We start from the raw sequence: 23,024 nt of genomic DNA on the forward strand, positions 1-23,024 counted from the left end.
TACACTGCTGTACAGCTGCTGAATGTGAAAGCTCAATACATGCACTGTTCGTAGCAGAGATGGCATCTGGATCAATCAATTCACAAATCTCATAATTCTTAAACTCAACTTGTGGAAAGGCACGAAACTCCAAAGATGCTATTACTGAACATTGGGGAAATGAACTTGCATTAGACAAGGAGACAGTTGGCTGGGTGATACGGGAAATAGGAATATCTCGAGAATTGATATTCGGAAAGCTCTTGGTCTCTGAGCACAAACTAAGAGACTCTTTTAGCTGCTCAGATACATTTATGTGGCACAAACAATTAGTTTTTATTGCTGTACAGCATTGCTCAATGGAAATATACTCCTCTACTTTTGGAAGCTTAGGGAATAGGTCAGCAAAGACGAGATCATTTGATTTTACGCCAATGATGGCAACTGCACGACTGTTTTCTAAAATAACAGTGCTAACTTTAGGAACAATGATGGATGGGACCATCGGCGGCAGAATAGGTGACATTGATGAAAGAGAGACACAATTAGTAAGCGGTTCAGCAGTGAGTGTTTTATTGCAATGTCTTTCTTTGTTGAGTTGTTCAGTTACTGTTTCAAATTCGGCTAAAGCAATGGAATGATTACCAAAGCTTCCCTTTTCTAGAACTGGGGAAATGTCTGTTAATTCAAGATTAAGAATCTTTGAAAGCCTAGTTACAACTTCTCTCCTATTTGACATTGTGTTGTTGCATGCAGTGGTAGATTTCTCACGAACCAAGTCTATTCGAGCTTCCGAACTTATATTGGAAACCTTGCAGGAGCTAGGGCATCTACCTGACTGTCTGAGGATATTATTTTCATCACTTCTGTTTGCAATATCGCGTAAGTTGGGATCATCAGATCTCCAGCTGTTATAGACACAACTCCAAGTGTTTCGTTTTTCAGCATGAATGACTAGGCTAACCGATTCCGAACTGTGTAAACCTTGTGCCATAACTGTACTATTTTGTTCATAGGCATTAATAGAAAGCGAACAATCTAAGCAATTACAGCCATCTGCAATTAATTTTTGTGAAGAGATGGAGTCTAGGTCTGTTTGACAATCATCAGTGCGATAAGAGGAATTTCCTACATTGAAAAAATCTACTTTGACTGATTGTGATGGAATGGTGCCATCATCAGATAACAATGCCGCTGATTGTAATGCATGGTCATATGCCACTTGCCAATCGTTATTGGCATTTTCGCAATAGGATGTAGCAGCTGACTCGTCTGATATTGAAGTGGGTGTTACACATGCGCGTTTGTTTTCTACAGTTAATTCGGGCAATGCAAGGAAACGCTTCAGCATGAGTGCTCGATCTTCCATTATCCCGTTAATGTTTCGGGCAGCTCGAGTGCTTCTCAACTTGGTAGTCCGTGTCACTTGAACCTGATTATCGCTTTCAAACACTTGATTCACAGGCTTGAGAGTAGACATAGGAAGTTTTCCTGAAACATCTCCGCTAACCTTGTCAGACTGGCCAATTAAAGGAGATGCCTGAATCTTTGAATATGAACTGTTTTTGCCACTAATAATATCTGAAGGAATTTGAAGACCATGAGTGACTGTTGAAATCTGTGGAATAGAAAGCTGTTCTGTAGGTATATTCATTGAAGTCGATGAAATATTGCGGTTTAAACTTGGCTCAGTGTGTGCTGCTAGAGTGGACGGTAGCGGGGCGGTAGGAATTATTATAACCATATTGCTTTGTGGAGCATTCTGCAATGCGGGTTGGGGTTTTGGAGCAATATTTCGTTGGTTCATCACTGATAACGGCTTAGTAGACAGTCTGTGAGATTCAATTACTTTAAGAGCAGCTTCTGACACAACAGGTTTCGCTTCAGAAATGATCACCGTTGGATTAGCAGGACTAATGCTCTTGCTAACAGCTTTTTGTGGTGCAGAACATTCAATAACATGGTGAGTGATTGCGGCAGTTCTCACTGCTTCCACTTTATTTGGTTTCTTCAGCGAACAAGGAGACGGTCTAGAACTCGCAATACGGGTTTTTGAAGGAGTTAACCTTGATAGTGCATGATTTTTAGCAGTACATACAGCATTAGCGGACTCAGCCATTAATTGTCCACAAGAATTCTTGGCCCTTGTTTTAATGGTGGATGAAACCGGTTTAGAGAGAGTTGCTTCATTTGAACCCATGGAATGTGTCGCAAGAGATACTGCAGCGGTAAAGCTGGGTTCTTTCGACAAAGAAATAGATAATGATGTGGTTTTCGCAGGATGTGAGAGACGTGGTTTTGTGAGGGGCAGGCCAACAGATGGTTGCAAGGTTTTAGCGTCTTTCAGTAATATTCTTGTAGCATAACCATCTGATTCAAACGCATAGGAAGCTTCAAAAGCAGATTGCAGTTCAAAAATAGGATTTGCCTCATGCTTTGGCCGTTTAATTAACGATTTGGGAGACTGAGTTTCAGGTTTTTCAGTGTTATGATCTTTTTGAAGTAGAACAGACCGTCTGAGTGTAAGCGTAACTCTACCATCACTTTCACTAGGGAGATGTGAAGACCTTAACACCAACTGTTTATGCTTGTCTCTCACTTTTGATGATTCTGTAGAAAGATGGGATTTTATGAATGCACCATCATGTATCTGCTTGGGTTGTCGAATATGATGCCTTGAAACCTTACCCATAAGTTTGGTCCTACGACCACTGAACTTGCAATTTTCAGCAAGGCGGCCACGAGTTTGATAGACGTGCTCTGGATTATGCAAATGCTGAACATCTTTGCAGTGCTTAGATTTGTTTAAGCTTGGAATAGCAGACTTTTTCACTGTCTCAGAGCTTTGTGGTCTGCGCCGAAGTCGTAACGAGGTAAGACGAAGGCGATTTGCTTTATGCTTTTCTGCAACAAATTTGAGCGAAGAATTGCTGCTATCATCTTTCGACTTTAATGAGGTTGTATCATTTGGTGATTGCTTTTGTTCAAGACTCTCTCTATTCTGATCTTCAGTAATGAGCAATTCGGGTTCTATAAGGCTTGAAGGGTTGCGCTTAGTGTTTCGATTATTTTTAATGAGCTTTCGCTCCTGAACTTCACTGGCATCAGCAGTTTTTTTGAGCAGCACAGATGTTTGATTTTTAGGCATTTCAAAGGTGTTAACTTGGACAATAGGTAATTTATCAGTTAACTGAGTAGAAGCATGGGAAGCATCTTCTTTCTGCACTAAACGGTTAGTAGTTTGATCCTGGAAACGATTGGGCATTCTTTTTGGGCGATCTGAACGTTTTTGAATCAAAATAGTTGGTTTCTTCTGTGGCATTCGTTTAACAGTGGTAGGGGCTACACTTCGAGCCACCCCACTACTTCTACCTTTGCCTCTTTTGGATCTCTTACCAGATTTGTCACGTCTAACAAATGGAGGGAGATTTATGGGCAAGTCTTCAGGCAATCGATCAGATGGAGCTACACCCAATACTTGACTCAACTGGCTTAATCTGTCAACAAAAGATCTTGGCTTTGGTAATGATGTCCCATCTGGTTCAGAAGCAGTCCCATCTGGCGCAGAAACACAATCTACTTGTTCAGATTTGGTAATGCCATGAAATGTGGGTGACATTGATTGAACTTCACAATCTATTTTTTCGAGTGTGTTTTTAGGCGAACCCTGCGCACTAAAATGTTGGTCTACAGGTTCTTCATGCAAATGGTGATCTATTATAGGTTGATTTAATTCAAGAGTAGACTCCGAACACTCCTGTGCTGAACTTGTAAAATAAGCAGCTTTTGCATGATCTTGTTCTTTTGGCACAGTATTAGGTACATCAATCACTTCTTCACTTACATTTTTGGGGCCTATCATAGTTTCCATATGACTCGACACAGTTTCTTGTGGTAATGAATTAGTTGAAAAGTCATTTTCTGCAATATCATTGGTGGTGGGAGATTTCAGCTTTTTTAGTTTGAGTCGTATGGGATTCTTGCTGTAGTCATTTTCTATGGTGTCTGATGGCAAGTTAACATCATTTGTAATTTTGATAGAATTGGTGAGCAGAGGTGTGGTTTTAGATAGTGACTGCGGTACATTCCGACATCCATGAGGCCGTCTTTGAGTTTTGGAATGTTTCGATTTGCCAATTTTTTTTTTGCGAAAAAAGCCATGTTGAACTTGAGGAGCGCTTGCCAACGAGGATGTTGATTGTTCATTTCTGATGGAAACAGCTGTATCCTTATCCAGTGATGAGACATGAGAACCAGTGCCAACACTAATTTTGGGCATAGTTGAACTGGTACTCTCTTGTGGCTCTGTGGGTAATGCTGAAGCAGAGTGAATGCTTCCTGGGCTAGAGATGCAAGAAACTGGTCGTTGCTCATTCTCTCCTCCACTAGCTGAACTTTCATGAGAGGATCCTGTAGACAGTGGACTTCGAGATACAGGCTTTTGTCCAAGCTTGGTTTTAAGAAAAGTATTGTACAATCCAGATTGGCTAGATTCTCCTAGCTCGGAAATTGTTTTGGTTGTTGCGGATGAAAAAGCACTTGAAGGACTAACCAAATTGTTCATGAGTGACGGGGCAATGTTAGAGACATGCTTTGCTCCAGGATTGGGTTTGTTGGTAACCAAAGAAAATGTATCAGACTTAGAATATGATTGCTGTATCGAGATATCTAAGTTTCCAGTTTGTTCACCGGTAGGCTTGTCACAGACTCTTTTGAGATTCATGCTTTCCAAAAAGCCTGGACCAGGAGAGGTACAAACTGAAATCGCTGAAGTAGAAGTTTGTGGGAGCGAATTTACACCAGCGGAAGCTGTTGTACTTAGGCTCAAAACAGACTTTGCTCGTTGTGTGGCAGTTAATAAATATTTGCTAGGCTTGGGTGTCCGAGATTCTCTGGACTCTTGCTTAGCATGGCTTTCATCTGAATGAAAATTATTTTTTGTTTCCACCACAGGGATAGGTTGTGGAAAAACGCTTGTATTATTTCCAAGCAGCTGTCCTGACATGTGCATGTTTAAATCATAAGCATTTGATCCTTTCGCAACAGCTGTCGATTGCCAGAGATTAGAGCTGGGTAAGAAACCTGCGTTATCGGTTTCTGGAACTTCAGATACCCTTGCAGTTACCAGGTCTCGGACTTCAGAATCTCCTTCAGGATGCCCATCGCCGAGCATTAAACCCCGAGGATTTCGTTTTGTAACATTCCCTGTTGAAGTGGATGCAATATCAGCTTTATGGCTGCCTTTATGAGAACCAAATGAAACATCTTTGCGAATTGATTGCTTATTGGAAACAGCCTTATGTGTTCGACAAGTGCGTTTGACCGATTTAGAAAGCTCCTTTTGAACAGGCAAAGAAGTTTTTACAGAGGCCACACGTTCTCTCGACACTGTGAATTTGCCATGCCTGTTCATCTTGATAGCTGGTTTCGACTTGGAAGCAAACAAGCGAGTCTGTTGGGAAGATATGTTATTTGTGCCTGACTTGTCAACAAATGTGTCAGAAGCTGATAATGGATCTTCGTGTGGACCTGCTAATGCCAACTCCTGTTCGAATTTATCACTAGCAGTTGTTATTGAGCCGGAAAAAGCACCTGTTAACTGTGTTGGACACATGGCAAGTGACACAGAGCAGGCACTGTGCTTTGATTGCTCTATACTAGATTTTGGTTTGGAACATGATTGATCTTCGACCAGTGATTTTGCTGTCAGAGTGTCATTTACTGCCTCAGATAGTTTCAGCTTTAAAGGGGAAACTTTTAACTTCTTCTTTATAGAAAAATGCTTCCCTTTTTTGGCAAACGTAAGCTTTGGAATAAAAGATTCTTGTTCAACTGTGTGATCCCCCTTAGTCATTTTATACACTGGCAATACACAAGGAACTTCAACATCCCCTGAAATGTTAGTGTGAGAAACAACTATCGCACTGGAACCATTGGATGGGGTTGAAGCAATGGCTGCTTCAGCACAAAGATTGACATCAGATTCATCTTTCATCTTTTTACATTTGTTTTTATCTCTTTTATGAGATTTATTTTTGTCTTTATGTTTCTTCTTCTTTGGCAGAATATCTTTCATCTTTTGTGTAAGAGATTTAAAGCTTAGAGTAATTTTGGGCTTTATTTCAGACAACTCTTTTGCTTGATCACTAGTATTCACATCACTCTCAGAAAGATGAACGGAAGGAACATCCATGTCATTTGCATAGGTTGTTGCCGAAGTCCTTCTAAAAGTCATCTTAAGAGGTTGCGAAGTAGCCTCTTGTTCCGACTGTGAGATGCTTTTTCTTAGAGTTAGTTTCAGGGGATTCCTTTGCTTGCTGACTTGGAACAATGAACTCTAAAGTTTACAGTAATTGGCATCAGAAAGGAAAGCAATAATGGCTAATAATGAAAGTTGACATGAAAAAATCAATTTGTTCAAAGCAATGATATTTAAGTGATGTTCCAGTTAGAGAAGAGGTCGCATTAAAATATAAATGACATTGGCAAGAAATTGCCTGAAAGGCTGAAAACCTTGATGCTGCTATTTTTATTGATGGCTGCATGAAATACTGACCAATAACTGGAAGATACATATTATTATATTATACGTATATATGTAGTGAACATATTACATATGTAGCAAACATATGTAGCAAATATTTATAAGGAAATACAAAGATATAGCAAACTCACACTGCTATCTATTGGCTCTTCCTCATCATGTGCCCCATCAAGTTGAGGTATAAGTTCACTACAACAGAAACTGATACTTTCCAAAGTTTGGACACGAGTGACCGACTACACTTGGTTTTACTTTAGAATTATGTCAACGAAATTGACCTCTAACAATTACAAAACTACCCTTGTAGTCAAAAGCAAGTGATATAACCCATGAAACAATCATCATAACCTTGCACGATTTAGCTGATCTAAGATTACAGCAGGCGCTCCTACAAGGTAAATGATTCGTTTCGGGAATGTTTACATTATAGGGATTTTACGTGACACGAACAGTAAATATATGTAAATTGTCTAACTCATTCAAAAATCTTCCCAATCTGACACCTTGGACCATTAAAAAGAGAGAAAGTCTAGACATAAATTTTTAATTTAATGACGTGCCATAACTGAAGTTATTGGTTTGTATCGACAACTTTTCTCCTTTTTATCACTTTAACTGGATCTTTGGTCCACGATAGTGATAGTTTTACCATAAGTTAAGAGTAGCGCACACTTCCAACATCAATATATTATTATTTGTTCTTTTTTTTCAAGTGCAAGGTCTTTTTCACAAAAAGAGAACAATAAAAAATGTTTCATTTATAAAATAATGCAAAACAAAAATATATCTTTACTATATTAAGTGCAGTGTCTGAATGCTTATCTGTCTATTTGTCCCTAGGGTTAAAGATTATGATGAAAGACAGCTTTTGACGATACTCTAACTAATGACACTTTACTGCGTTCAAGTATTTCTGAATAACTGCACAGCTACTTATTCTCTGCGCTTTATCAACACACCTGACGGTCTCTCACAACGAACTAGACTGTCAGGGTACTAGTGAATGTAATAGAAATATCACTATTCGTCGTTTTCTCTCTCGAGTGTGGCAAGAGCAAAAGTGATACTTATAAGGCTAACCATGCGATGCGTGTTATACTCAAATCAAACTTGATAACTTTTGCTGACATCACACTTCACGCTATATGGAAATTTCTACATAGTATGAAACAAAAACTTAACATGTATGGAGTGTCTACTGTATAGTTCTTAGTATTCGTTGCAAGTATGGGCACATAAAAAACTAAGTGAAACTAAAGCCTTTGAAAAAATTAAAAAGAGCATATTACAATGCATAACTTCTCACCATATACACACAACGATGACAAACTCCTTGAAAAAACACTTATACAAATGCCAACAAAACGCTACTAGCAATGAGAGCACCTGTCAGAGATGTCACTAGCTCCCTCCCAAACAGGCTGACTCATAAGTGTTGTTTCCAGGTCTTCATCCTCCGAACTGCTGAAGTCGTCGGGGCTTTCATAAAGCTTGTCAAATCCACCAGTTGTAAGCTGCAGCTGTGAAAATGTGTGCCGAATAACAACACAAGCTCAGAATAACAGTAGAGTTTATTTGAAACATTTGAAAAGCTATCCGTCATCCGGTGAAGGTGAAATGTGATCCGATGAAGGCCATTCTGTAGGCCTTTGTAACTTTTTTAAATAAAAATTTTGAATGGCAGAAGTTGAATAGCAATATTATAGCTTCTAGATAACATGAAAGAGACTTATGAGTACTTCATTGAGATATCTTAAAGTTGTGGCCAAACATGCCTGTGCATTTCAGTCGGCTACAAAAAACTGATCCTTCAAAAAGCCTAAAACTTACTCATATGCAAGACTTATGAATAACATCGCCTTAACTGATTGTTTCACATGAAGACAGCTCAATAGCACCTTAAGACTCTAACTTGACACGTGTAAACAAGTGAGGCAGCTACATAAGACTCTAACTTGACACGTGTAAACAAGTGAGGCAGCTACATAAAGTGAATGCATCATAAAAACCTTTTTAAAAGGAAGTTGTGATCTGTTACTGGGCAAAAGGATGTTGTGATCTGTTACCGGGCAAAAGAAACATCGATTTATGCGATTACTTTGTTTGAATAGGACGAAGGTCCTGTCATGTTTCAAATTTTTCCTACTTTTTAAAGAGCTGTAAAATTCATGATTGATGTAAACAGAAAGCATCTCAAAATCCTTTATGTTGATTACACAATTTTATGCCATGCGGCATATTATGGTTATTAATGCTGTTATTTCTATTATTTAGTTTGTTCCATTAGCTTAGTTTGTTATTTATAGGGCGATTTTTCACTTAATGCGTCATTACACATTAATATTATCCCCTAAACGAGATAAAATTTTTGATTGCTTAAGTCAATTATTGCTAGTATGTAATAACTGTGTAAAAAGTTAACTAGAAACAATGTATGTTCGCATACATCTATTATAAGGAGTGGTTTAACAGCTATTGTGGAAGCATTTATAAGCCAATCGATCTCATCAGCATACATAACAAGGTCTTTATGCAAAAAACTATTTTACCGCATAACCATGCCTCGCCATTAAAAAATTTAGCCCATATTTTGAGCTGTAAGATGCATAACTACTGATTAGAATGCTTTACAAATGTAACCAATCGAAAGACAACTAGAAATATTAAAACAAATATTCTGTCTTTTTTAGGCGTATACAGATATAGAACCGAAATATTGATGAGTGCAAAATACTACTTGCTCCTGCGAGCATCTTCTGAATTATATTAGCGGCTTTAAAGGAGGTCAAAGCAAAGCCGAGCTAATCTGAGACTTCTCTTCACAAAGATATGCAGTTGATTATGGTTGTAGGCTGACAAACAGGCATTACATTGTCAATTATTAGCAAAATACAGGTAGTTCACCTCTTCTGAATACCAAATAAAATTGTGTATATTAACGCGAAAAAAAATCTCAACTCATAAATTAGCAGTTTTAGTTCAAACTAAAGGGAAGTGGAATGGCAATCGGTTAAATAGACAGTAGTCTGCTAATTATTGGTTGCAATCGTATAAGATATCAAAAGAATGCTTTAGAACAAGTCTTATAAAAGACTATTTACTCCTTTGAGCCAATTGATTCACCTTGCTGGAGTTATCTGCCATTAACCAACTATCTTCTTCATCATCAGAAAAGAGTGATGTATTGTGGAATGAGGCCGGCTGTGACAAGACTTGGTTGGTGTCTTTTAGCAGTAGGTTCACTCTACTTGAATTGTCAGTGCTTCCTGAGATATGCTGCGATTGGCTGTCCTTCTGCGACATTGATGGTGATTGGATGACTAGGTCAGTTATAGTTTGAGACAGTGTAGGATAAGTAGTACTAGTTGACGCCGAGTCTGGAATTTGTGACCACTTATTAGACCATTTATATAAAGAGCTCTTGGATTTTCGACTAGCTTGACTCACAAAGCTGCTGCCAGAAAGCACACTCAACGACCTATAGAAAAAAAGGTTATGATCGTGAGTATAAAAATAGTTATAAAAAAAAATACTTGTGGTAACTATATACAGTAATAAACAATTATAACACTTCTGGTACCTATATATAGTATTAAACAATTGTAATGCTTCTGGTAACTATATATAGTATCAAACAATTATAACACTTCTGGTAACTGTATATAGTATTAAACAATTATAATACTTCTGGTAACTGTATATAGTATTAAACAATTATAATACTTCAGGTAACTATATATAGTATTAAACAATTATAATACTTCAGGTAACTATATATAGTATTAAAAAATTATAATACTTCAGGTAACTGTATATAGTATTAAACAATTATAACACTTCTGGTAACTATATATAGTATTAAACAATTATAATACTTCAGGTAACTATATATAGTATTAAACAATTATAATACTTCAGGTAACTATCCGTATATAGTATTAAACAATTATAATACTTCAGGTAATTATATATAGTATTAAACTATACGGTATTATAGGTATCATACGGTATCATAACTACCAGGATAATTACTAGCCGGCTTCGGATACTATTTAAAGATTCAAAGACGTCTCCTCACAATTTTCTATTCATATTTATTTTAAGGTAGAAAAAGGTACCGTCTTTTTCCTTTATATCACTACTATTACTCGTATTATTACTCATAGCTCTACTATTACTCATAGCTCTACTATTACTCGTACCTCTACCACTACTCGTACCCTTACTACTAATATTACTCATACTACTACCATTAACCGTACCTCTACTACTCGTACCTCTACTACTACCACTACTCATATCACTACTATTACTCATAGCTCTACTATTACTCGTACCTCTACTGCTACTACTACTAGTACTACTACCATTACTCATACTTCTACTAGTCGTACCTCCACTACTAATATTACTCGTACTACTACCATTAACCGTACCTCTACTACTCGTACCTCTACTACTACCACTACTCATACCACTACTATTACTCGTACCTCTACCATTACTCATACCTCTACTATTACTTGTACCTCTACTATTACACGTACCTGTACTACTACTATTACTCATACTAGTTTTTTGGCATCCATGATTTTAAAAAGATTTCAGGAAAGTATGAAACACTGTCCTACATTATTCAAAGATCGTGGAAACAACTATATGAGAAAGAACTGCATACATGTGTCAGTCAAGTCAAAGAATTATCAACTTCAAAAAATATTGAAAAATTTGCATGCTAAGGTAATTTTGAAGTTTGACTATAGATAAATTTTTTGCCTGTTCTCAGATGCAGCAGACAAGGCCCCAGGAGAACCTGTGTTCTCAATTTGAGCTGTAGCTGGAGTGAGTGTGATGTCTGAGGCACTTTCAACTGAGTGAACTGGCGAAAGAATAGGTGAGAAGCTCTGGCCAATAACCTCTTGACGCGATACATTTCCTGCAAAATTGTAGTTTCCCCTGGTAATTGTTCACTTTAGGATAGCACTAATGCCTTGCTAATGTTTGACACTCTTAAAAGCTGAGAAATTGTCCAATTGTTCTTCGCACCACCAAGATTTATCTACATGTAAGTCACAAGCCACAATTAGTGCAATTGATAAAAAAATACACATTTAGCAAATGTGTCTAGGAGTAAGGAATTATCGCTGCACTGATTACTAGCTTCAAAACAGTCTGTAAAGTTTAAAGCTTGTAATGTGACGTAAGTTGGTTGACACTCCAACATTTAGAGTCACTTGCTCTGCGCTGCCAAAACTCCAAACCGCTCCGGTGTCAACTAACATCAGTCACAGCCATAAACGCAACAAGGCAGCAGTAAATATTTAACAAAGTCTGTTAGTGTGTGTATTAGTTATTTATAAATCCCTCATTAACAATGGATCAGTTTTATGCTACTACGGAGCAACTGTTGAAGGATTACAAATCTTTACACTCGCCATATACTAACTAGTTCCTTCGCACTAGTAGATGTTGCATTAAATATTTCATTTATCAACTCTAAAAACTGTACAAGTCGAGCATAACGAATCTCTGTTTTAAATAAGAGATTTGTAAACTTGTTTTGAAATTTTTTCAGAACATTCAACTCAAAATTGCTTCATTGAAACACTGAGCCTTAGGGCACCTTAAGGGCTGCCATAAAAACTTGATTGTGGAAACAATCATCACAAAAAGCCAAGGTTTCCTAACATTTTGTATCAGCGCTGTATTTCGCAGATCAGTAAGTGACTATAACAAGAATGACCAGAGTAAATCAGACATAGACATTGTGTTAGACATTTAAACTAATGACCTACTAGCCAATGAGTGCCTTTTTGTTTATAAACTTAATATAAAATGAATCGATTTTCTTTATAATAAACACTTCTTCTGGGGCAGCGGTAAGTTTTACCCAGATTATGCTCTGCTCACAACTTCAGTCAAATAAATTTTCCAACATCGGAAACGCCTTACCCTTGACATCTGAGAAACTAACTCTATTAGCTAACTTCTTTAGCAACCGCGCAAAGGAAGATAAAATACTTTAGACTATTTTCTGAACCTACCAATAGATGCACAATATCAACAGATTGTGTTATTGAAATACAGTGTATACAAAATATCAACAAAAAACGGCCTCATTAGCCTACCAGACTAATAGGTAGGCATGAAAAACAATGCGGTACAACATGCGGTATCAATGATGATAGGCAGCAGAAAATGTATTATTTGTACCTTTCACAGGAGATACTTTAGGGGAGTAGCTGATAATCTCTTCTTCTGAATCAGACTGGTTAGCAAGGAGGGATGCGAGCTTGCGACAACTCACTGTAACAAGCAGAAACCCAGCAAGCTGAATGAACAGATGAGCATTGAAGTAGCAGATGAGAAAATGTAAGGGGGAAGAGAAGTGTCAACTTAGTTCTGGTACTAGTCTTTGTTCAGAAATGAATGCATTTGAACACAATGTAATCTCCATGAAACCCTAGAGAAATCTGAGGTATAACACCTACTACGCCTGGCCATCTCGGAAAGATTGTCATTAAAGGTCAGCATCTGACTAATGGAATGTTCATTTACATCCTCCGTTAGATCAGTTTGGTCCAGAGACGATGTTTCACCAGAAGAAGGCAGCATGAAGCTCTGCTTATCCTCCTCATTTGCCCTGCCAACATTTACGAACTCTCTCAAATAACAGTTACAGGTTCTATCAGACAACAGTTACAGGTTCTCTCAGATAACAGTTACGGATTCTCTCAGACAACAGTTACAGGTTCTATCAGACAACAGTTACGAATTCTCTCAGATAACAGTTACGGATTCTATCAGACAACACTTACAGGTTCTCCCAGATAACAGTTACGGATTCTCTCAGACAACGGTTACGGATTCTCTCAGACAACAGTTACAGGTTCTCTCAGACAACAGTTACAGGTTCTCTCAGACAACAGTTACGGATTCTCTCAGACAACAGTTACAGACTCTCTCAGACAACAGTTACAGGTTCTCTCAGATAACAGTTACGGATTCTCTCAGATAACAGTTATGGGTTCTCTCAGACAACAGTTACGGGTTCTCTCAGATAACAGTTACGGATTCTCTCAGACAACAGTTACGGATTCTCTCAGACAACAGTAACAGGTTCTCTCAGACAACAGTTACGGATTCTCTCAGACAACAGTTACGGGTTCTCTCAGACAACAGTTACGGATTCTCTGAGACAATAGTTACGGGTGCTCTAGACAACAGTTACGGGTTCTCTGAGACAACAGTTACGGATTCTCTCAGACAACAGTTACTGGTTCTCTAGACAACAGTTACGGGTTCTCTCAGACAACAGTTACAGGTTCTCTCAGACAACAGTTACGGATTCTCTCAGACAACAGTTACGGGTTCTCTGAGACAACAGTTACGGATTCTCTCAGACAACAGTTACTGGTTCTCTAGACAACAGTTACGGGTTCTCTCAGACAACAGTTACGAGTTCTCTCAGACAACAGTTACAGGTTCTCTCAGATAACAGTTACGGATTCCCTCAGACAACAGTTCCAGGTTCTCTCAGACAACAGTTACAGGTTCTCTCAGACAACAGTTACGGATTCTCTCAAACATGATAAAGTCTCCTACTGTGCCTAGTTTCTTGCAGTTTCATTTCCTTTGGTATCCCTTTACTGCGCACTTTGAAAGGAAAACAAAATTTTACTATTTTAAAAATGAACTTGCGCAAACTTTCAGTAGATTTTATTAGAAAGTTTCAATATTTTTTTCTATTATTTGCGGTTGTTTTTGAAGTTTGAGGTGATCTGATTGACAGGATGTTTAAAGATTAAAATTAACAAAACTTAATCGTGGTTAAAACGCTCGGAAGAAAAATATGTGCGAAATGACGTAATTAGATGCTATAATTGCAATAGTTGATGCTATGCTTCTCTATTCTGTCTCTATTCTGTCAGTTTCAGCAACTAGAGACGTCATAATCCACTTTCGGTTTTAATTGCGATCAAGTTTTGTCAATTTTAATCTTAAAACATCCTGGAAGTCAGATCACCTCAAACATCAAAAACATTCGCAAAGGATACAAAATACTGATACTTTCTGATAAAATCTACTTAAATTTTGTGCAAGTTCTTCTTTAGAGGCAGTTTAAAGTATATCTTTAAAGTACATACGTGTAAGTATTTCAGATGAAGTAGAGCTGAAGGCGACACCTCATCTTACATTAACACTTCATACGCATAAAGCGGAGAGAACAGGAATAAAATGCAGAGACATACTTACAGATCAAGAGCATCGAGCATGTTGAGGAACCTCTCATACCAGTCGCTGTCAACCCCAATGCCATCTGAGTCCTTTCGCTCTGCAAATAGAGCAAACACTACAATAATAGTGAACACTCGCCATACAATTTTAATTTGTTCCAGTGTTGGCATCGTGAGGCAAAAATTTTGTTTAGAGGTGTATAGAAACCTATAGTAATCTAATGTAAACGCCACTTGGTAAAAAATCATAAAAATCTTATATACAGTCAAACATGGATAACTCGAACTTCATGGGACCGAGCGAAAGTGTTTGAATTATCAGGGCGTTCAAGTTATCAGAGCACTGTCACAAGTCCATGTATTTACTTATTTATTAGTAGATACATGTACATATACAAACTATAATATAAATCAAAAGCACAAATGGCTTGTTTCAAATTAAATGCTTCTAATGTAAAGTTTAAAACGTTTTTATCAAAAAGTATAGAGATTTTTCTAACACTTGAGATTGGTTTGTTGTTTGAGGTGATGTTATTGCCAGGACGGTTTTTAGATTGACATTGGCAAAACTTGATCGTTGTTGAAATGCTCAAAAGAAAAGACATCTTTTTCTCTTGAGCGTTTTATCCACGATCAATTTTGCTGATTTTTCTTGAAGTTTATGCAAAGATTACCTCACTTTACCTTGCTTCCGAAGGGCGATCGCTAAGCGGATGTTTGGTATAAATCAAATTTCACCAAACCTTTAAAAATGTCGTTGACAAAAATATTTTGCCGATGGTGGTAATAACGACGCTTATGAATTACGAAAAGTTGAGGTTTACCTCTATGGCTTGGAATAAAGTGATTTTCTAAAGCGATAACAACCGTTTCGGTAGCCGTTGGGCAAAAAACAGTTCGAGTTAACAGTGTTGAGTTCGAGTTATCTATAGCAATTTATCCTTAAGTGGGAACGGACCAAAGAAACCATTCGAGTTAACCATGTGCTCGAGCTATCCGTGGGAGAGTTATCCATGTTTGACTGTATGTACATACTGTGCATATTAAAAATTAATCACAAAATAGTATATTAAAATAAGTTAATAATTAGTAATTATAGTTACCTACAGTAACTTTAGTGTATTTAGTGATTATGAACTGCAATAAAATGTAACATTACAATGTAATATGTGCAGTATGTGCAGTATGCACCGTAAGGAGTTCTTACTTTCGAAGCAGACATATAAAATAAACTTTAAATTTAACTTATATTAATTTAGCTTACTAAACACATACTTGAAGCTAAGTTTTAGTGTATTTTTAACTATTTTGCTGATCTTCAACATTTTCATCGCTAAAACTTTATCGCTAATCTGTTTCTGGTTTCATTTTTACAATAACTAATAACGCTGAACTGAGCGAGACTGAGCATCGTATATCTTCCATTTATTTCATCACCTCTCTGTTTGCGGTCTCGCTTTATTTCATCACCTCTCTGTTTGCGGTCTCGCTTTATTTCATCACCTCTCTGTTTGCGGTCTCGCTTTCACAAAAACTAATAACTAATAACGCCAAACTGAGCGAGATTGAGCATTATATCTCTTTCCTTCGTTGTTAGAGGGATTTCAGCAAATAGCATATCGGCATATATATATATATATTTATTCTGACGTAATCAGCACACCTACTGCCAAAATTGAATTTCGAGATTTTTTGGCTGATTTCGTATGACGAAAAACATTTCATACGGAGAGGGCAAAAAATCAGCATGTTCTACGTCGCAGGGCGAAAAAATCGTATAACAGGGACAATGTAACCCGAAGGCACACTGCCGTACTATCATGCAAATGCTCCCCTACTTTCAAAGACTTGTTTACCCTTGGACAGCTTCAATAGTCCCGAGCATAACTTTAGAATTTCTGTCTTTTGAACAGTTACAAGCCCAATGACACTACATACAAAAAGAAACCTGATACCATTACTTGCGCATTTATAACAATTGGAGCATCTACAAAACATATTATTCTATGTCAAAGACATGAGTAAACTCAACGAACTTAACCAAGAACCAACAAAGAGACACCAGCCCTCCAGGAACTAAACCAAGACCCAACAAAAAGACACCAGCCCTCCGGGAACTAAACCAAAACCCAACAAAGAGACACCAGCCCTCCAGGAACTAAACCAAGACCCAACAAAGAGACATCAGCCCTCCAGGAACTTAACCAATACCCAACAAAGAGACACCAGCCCTCCGGGAACTAAACCAAGACCCAACAAAGAGACACCAGCCCTCCGGGAACTAAACCAAGACCCAACAAAGAGACACCAGCCCTCCAGGAACTTAACCAAGACCCAACAAAGAGACACCAGTCCGCCAGGAACTAAACCAAGACCCAACAAAAAGACACCAGGCCTCCAGGAACTTAACCAAGACCCAACAAAAAGACACCAGCCCTCCGGGAACTAAACCAAGACCCAACAAAGAGACACCAGCCCTCCAGGAACTTAACCAAGACCCAACAAAGAGACACCAGCCCTCCAGGAACTAAACCAAGACCCAACAAAGAGACACCAGCCCTCCAGGAACTAAACCAAGACCCAACAAAGAGACACCAGCCCTCCAGGAACTAAACCAAGACCCAACAAAGAGACACCAGCCCTCCAGGAACTTAACCAAGACCCAACAAAGAGACACCAGCCCTCCAGGATGTCATCGTCCAAACAAAAAATGTTGAATAAATGTTGCTATTGTGTTTTGAAAGGCCAAGCAGAAAACATGAACAAATCAAGAAATAGGGTTTCTGTGCCAGCCGTTATGCTAAAGAAATCAATTCCACAAGACAACTCAAATACTAGAAAGTCAAATAGGAACTAGGTGCCACTCAAGCAGTTCTTAAGATACAAATACAGCATGACTAACCGGGAGATGATGGTGCTTCTAGGACGACCTCATCTTCAACTCCTTTAAGACGAAGTCTCTTTCGTTCTTCGTCCCACAGTGCGAGCAGACCAGGATTCGCACCCACATGATCTAGAATATGATAATACATAAAGGATGATACTAAAATATTTGACCAAAATTCAAAAATGGAAGCGTCTGGAACACTCTTGTTACTAACTGACAACTGTAGCATGTGCTTCACAGCAAACCAAGCCTTGTTACTAACTGATAACTGTAGCATATGCTCCAAAACAAACCAGGTTTTGTTACTAACTGACAACTGTAGCATGTGTTTCACAGCAAACCAAGTCTTGTTACTAACTGATAACTGTAGCATGTGCTACACAGCAAACCAAGTCTTGTTACTGACAACTGTAGCATGTGTTTCACAGCAAACCAAGCCTTGTTACTGACAACTGTAGCATGTGCTTCAGAGCAAACCAAGCCTTGTTACTAACTGACAACTTTAGCATGTGCTACACAGCAAACCAAGCCTTGTTACTAACTGACAACTGTAGCATGTGCTTTACAGCAAACCAAATCTTGTTACTAACTGACAACTGTAGCATGTGCTTCACAGCAAAACAAGTCTTGTTACTAACTGACAACTGTAGCATGTGCTTCACAGCAAACCAAGCCTTGTTACTAACTGACAACTGTAGCACACAGAAAACCAAGCCTTGTTACTAACTGACAACTGTAGCACACAGAAAACCAAGCCTTGTTACTAACTGACAACTGTAGCATGTGCTTTACAGCAAACCAAGTCTTGTTACTAACTGACAACTGTAGCATGTGCTTCACAGCAAAACAAGTCTTGTTACTAACTGACAACTGTAGCATGTGCTTCACAGCAAACCAAGCCTTGTTACTAACTGACAACTGTAGCACACAGAAAACCAAGCCTTGTTACTAACTGACAACTGTAGCACACAGAAAACCAAGCCTTGTTACTAACTGACAATTGTAGCATATGCTTCACAGCAAACAAACTTGAGAAGACTAGAAGCAAAACTACTAAAGAATTACTTGTAAAAATATTGAAAAGGGGAAGAGAAAAATGTAAGAATCATCCTCAAATGCGTAAAATGCGCCATTTTGATGAAATGTGCACAGTTCAAAGGAAATGGTGTTGCTCGTGAGTGAAAAAATAAAAATAGGATTATTAATAAAGGATAAGAATAAGATATTTGTAAGCGGGTGGTTTGGGAGCTAATATGGAGATAATAAGGTGAATTGAGGTGTCATTAAGCAATCAGGTAAGATAATTCTCAATGTAATATGACAACCATTTCATAGAGCAAACAAAATATGACGAAAAGGCCGTTACTTACCATCAATGAGCTGTTTATTTAGAATCTCAGCAGCCGTAATGTCCACTTCGAGATCACAAGTACTGACTCTGTAGAGAGGTGATGTGAAAGAGGCAGAATGCATTGCGCCGTCAGCAACTCCTGAAGGGTTTGCATCACATGAATCTAAACCATTTAAAATATGCAAGTTTTTATATTCCATGATCATATAAGCTGTAGAAACAAAATGTAGCATCATACGAATAAAACAAATGAAAACAAATTTTGTTACTGTGTCTTAGGACATAAATACAAAGAAAGTTAATTCAATAAAATATCTCGACTTGAGATAGGCAGGTCCAAGAGAGAGGTTAACAAAAAAAAGGAAACAACAATACAATAGGGAAAATAAATTATTTGAAATGAAATCCCTTTTGAAACTCTTTTAAAATTGATTAATAACCATACTGCAATCATTTCTACGATTGCAGTATGGTCATTCTATGGTTTTTACTGCAATCATAGAAATGAGTTGTGTCCATGAAACGAAGTGTTTTAGATGCAAAATCTTTCTATTTGTACATTGCGAGACCTACTGCTATATTACAATCTGGTCCTTATATGTTGCTCTGTTTTTCTCTTAACACAAATGCAATAGTGTTATATACAACAGGATTGAATGCAATAGAGTTATATGCAATAGAGTGATATGCAATAGAATTGAATGTAATAGAGTGATATGTAATAGAGTTGAATGCAATAGAGTTATATGCAATAGAGTTATATGCAATAGAGTTATATGCAATAGAATTGAATGCAATAGAGTTCTATGTAATAGAGTTGAATGCAATAGAGTTATATGCAATAGAGTGATATGCAATAGAGTTACCCTAGGACACTTATGTATTCGCGTCATCTAACTTTCGCGTTTTTGTGGAGTCATCCTCTCGCGAAAATTTCATGAGCGAAACTAAACTATCATAACGAACGAGCGAAAACGCGGAATTAAATAGTTTTGTTCATGGTTAGTCCAAGAAACAAATGGCAGCAAGCGATCAAATTGCATTATCGATCTCGTCCACACAATTCTACCTGCGGTTCAAAATTACAAACTAGTTCCAAATTGAAAAAAAATCTTCTTACCGGTTAACCGAACCTGAGGAATCTAATTATGTTTGTTCCACTGCATTTGTTTTCACATCACTATATTTTCGCACTCATCAAAGATGTGAAATCAAGCTGCAGTGAAATTTTACTCTGTATGTTACTCACGAAACTAAATACTAGCGAAATATAAGTGTCCTAGGATATATGCAATAGAATTGAATGCAATAGAGTTACAGTATATGTAATAGAATTGAATGCAATAGAGTTATATGTAATAGAGTTGAATGCAATAGAGTTATATGTAATAGAGTTGAATGCAATAGAGTTATATGTAATAGAGTTGAATGCAATAGAGTTATATGTAATAGAATTGAATGCAATAGAGTTATATGTAATAGAGTTGAATGCAATAGAGTTATATGTAATAGAGTTGAATGCAATAGAGTTATATGTAATAGAGTTGAATGCAATAGAGTTATATGTAATAGAGTTGAATGCAATAGAGTTATATGTAATAGAGTTGAATGCAATAGAGTTACAGTATATGTAATAGAGTTGAATGCAATAGAGTTATATGTAATAGAGTTGAATGCAATAGAGTTATAATAGATAGCGTATGTTCAAAAATGAACTTGAAAATTATTTCCAATCGTTCTACAAGATTTAAGCTTACAGATTCTATCATAAGTAATGAGATTTGCTAAACATGGCGTGATTTCAGATCGCTTACGCGTACCCTAGAGGGGTGAACGCAACCAACTGTTAAAAAGTTACCTATCATGGAATGAGACATATGATAAGTGCTTTATATAATCCTTAACTTGGAGTTATCCTCCACATGCTGCTTTTAGCGCCATGGGATCAACATGGCAATTACTCTAAGGATTCAAGCTTTTAGTTACTGTAGCCTAAAAACATTAAACTATCTATAAATATTTCAGACTATACAACTTTTGATGATGCATCGCCACGCATCTGCTTGTCACTGTTAACAGGCCCTAACCACACAAACAAGACAATGACTACAGCGTCTCTCCTAAGATTGTGATGGGTACACGATTAAAATACAACACCCAATAGCATACTACCGCCATGTATAGAGAATCTGAAAGCGCCCTATGAGAGTGATAATGAGCTTGTCTCTAAAGCTGAAACGAACAGAAGCCACTATGAGAAATCAGTGTTACTATATGGCCCAGTTACGAGTGTGTGAGGTAACTGAAAAGGCAGCAGAGTTGAGCTGCTGCTATAACTCCTTACCGCCATGGCTTTGTGTGGCATGCTCTGGCTCAGGAGGAGAGTCTCGCTTTACATATGAAGACACATTGATGTAGTTCATCCCATAGAGATTGTAGTCAATGAAAAACTACAATGACACAATTAAAAGGTAATTATTCGAACTGTATGGAAAGAGAGTACAGTATAACAAGGATGTTCATGATGGAGTCTTTAGTTGTACCTAAGGTAACAGCTCTATACCATTCTCTAGCTCCTCTACCTCTGAACCTACACGTAAGTTAGAAGTACAGTTCTACTACCATTCTCTAGCTCCTCTACCTCTGAACCTACATGTAAGTTAGGAGTACAGTTCTACTACCATTCTCTAGCTCCTCTACCTCTGAACCTACACGTAAGTAAAAAGTACAGTTCTACTACCATTCTCTAGCTCCTCTACCTCTGAACCTACGTGTAAGTTAGGAGTACAGTACTACTACCATTCTCTAGCTCCTCTACCTCTGAACCTACACGTAAGTTAGAAGTACAGTTCTACTACCATTCTCTAGCTCCTCTACCTCTGAACCTACATGTAAGTTAGAAGTACAGTTCTACTACCATTCTCTAGCTCCTCTACCTCTGAACCTACATGTAAGTTAGGAGTACAGTTCTACTACCATTCTCTAGCTCCTCTACCTCTGAACCTACACGTAAGTAAAAAGTACAGTTCTACTACCATTCTCTAGCTCCTCTACCTCTGAACCTACGTGTAAGTTAGGAGTACAGTTCTACTACCATTCTCTAGCTCCTCTACCTCTGAACCTACACGTAAGTTAGAAGTACAGCTCTACTACCATTCTCTAGCTCCTCTACATCTGAACCTACATGTAAGTTAGAAGTACAGTTCTACTACCATTCTCTAGCTCCTCTACCTCTGAACCTACACGTAAGTAAAAAGTACAGTTCTACTACCATTCTCTAGCTCCTCTACCTCTGAACCTACATGTAAGTTAGGAGTACAGTTCTACTACCATTCTCTAGCTCCTCTACCTCTGAACCTACACGTAAGTAAAAAGTACAGTTCTACTACCATTCTCTAGCTCCTCTACCTCTGAACCTACATGTAAGTTAGGAGTACAGTTCTACTACCATTCTCTAGCTCCTCTACCTCTGAACCTACACGTAAGTAAAAAGTACAGTTCTACTACCATTCTCTAGCTCCTCTACCTCTGAACCTACACGTAAGTAAAAAGTACAGTTCTACTACCATTCTCTAGCTCCTCTACCTCTGAACCTACACGTAAGTAAAAAGTACAGTTCTACTACCATTCTCTAGCTCCTCTACCTCTGAACCTACACGTAAGTAAAAAGTACAGTTCTACTACCATTCTCTAGCTCCTCTACCTCTGAACCTACACGTAAGTAAAAAGTACAGTTCTACTACCATTCTCTAGCTCCTCTACCTCTGAACCTACGTGTAAGTTAGGAGTACAGTTCTACCATTCTCTAGCTCCTCTACCTCTGAACCTACACGTAAGTTAGAAGTACAGCTCTACTACCATTCTCTAGCTCCTCTACATCTGAACCTACATGTAAGTTAGAAGTACAGTTCTACTACCATTCTCTAGCTCCTCTACCTCTGAACCTACACATAAGTAAAAAGTACAGTTCTACTACCATTCTCTAGCTCCTCTACCTCTGAACCTACACATAAGTTTAGAGATAGA

The 23,024-nt window shown here is 37.9% G+C and overlaps 1 protein-coding gene across 1 annotated transcript in view; it reads right to left on the bottom strand.

The window, feature by feature from the left end:
- Window positions 1–141: 141 nt before the first annotated feature.
- LOC137405351 (serine-rich adhesin for platelets-like) overlaps window positions 142–23,024 on the bottom strand; it is a 33,585-nt gene continuing 10,702 nt past the window's right edge. The window contains 12 exon segments of the mRNA XM_068091582.1: window positions 142–249; window positions 359–6,316; window positions 6,655–6,712; window positions 7,910–8,043; window positions 9,647–10,001; window positions 11,300–11,459; window positions 12,737–12,829; window positions 13,015–13,166; window positions 14,780–14,858; window positions 17,663–17,773; window positions 19,018–19,100; window positions 21,273–21,448. Coding sequence (XP_067947683.1) covers window positions 142–249; window positions 359–6,316; window positions 6,655–6,712; window positions 7,910–8,043; window positions 9,647–10,001; window positions 11,300–11,459; window positions 12,737–12,829; window positions 13,015–13,166; window positions 14,780–14,858; window positions 17,663–17,773; window positions 19,018–19,100; window positions 21,273–21,448 — 7,467 coding nt within the window.

The sequence above is a fragment of the Watersipora subatra genome, chromosome 9, assembly GCF_963576615.1.
Source record: "Watersipora subatra chromosome 9, tzWatSuba1.1, whole genome shotgun sequence".
Taxonomy (NCBI): domain Eukaryota; kingdom Metazoa; phylum Bryozoa; class Gymnolaemata; order Cheilostomatida; family Watersiporidae; genus Watersipora; species Watersipora subatra.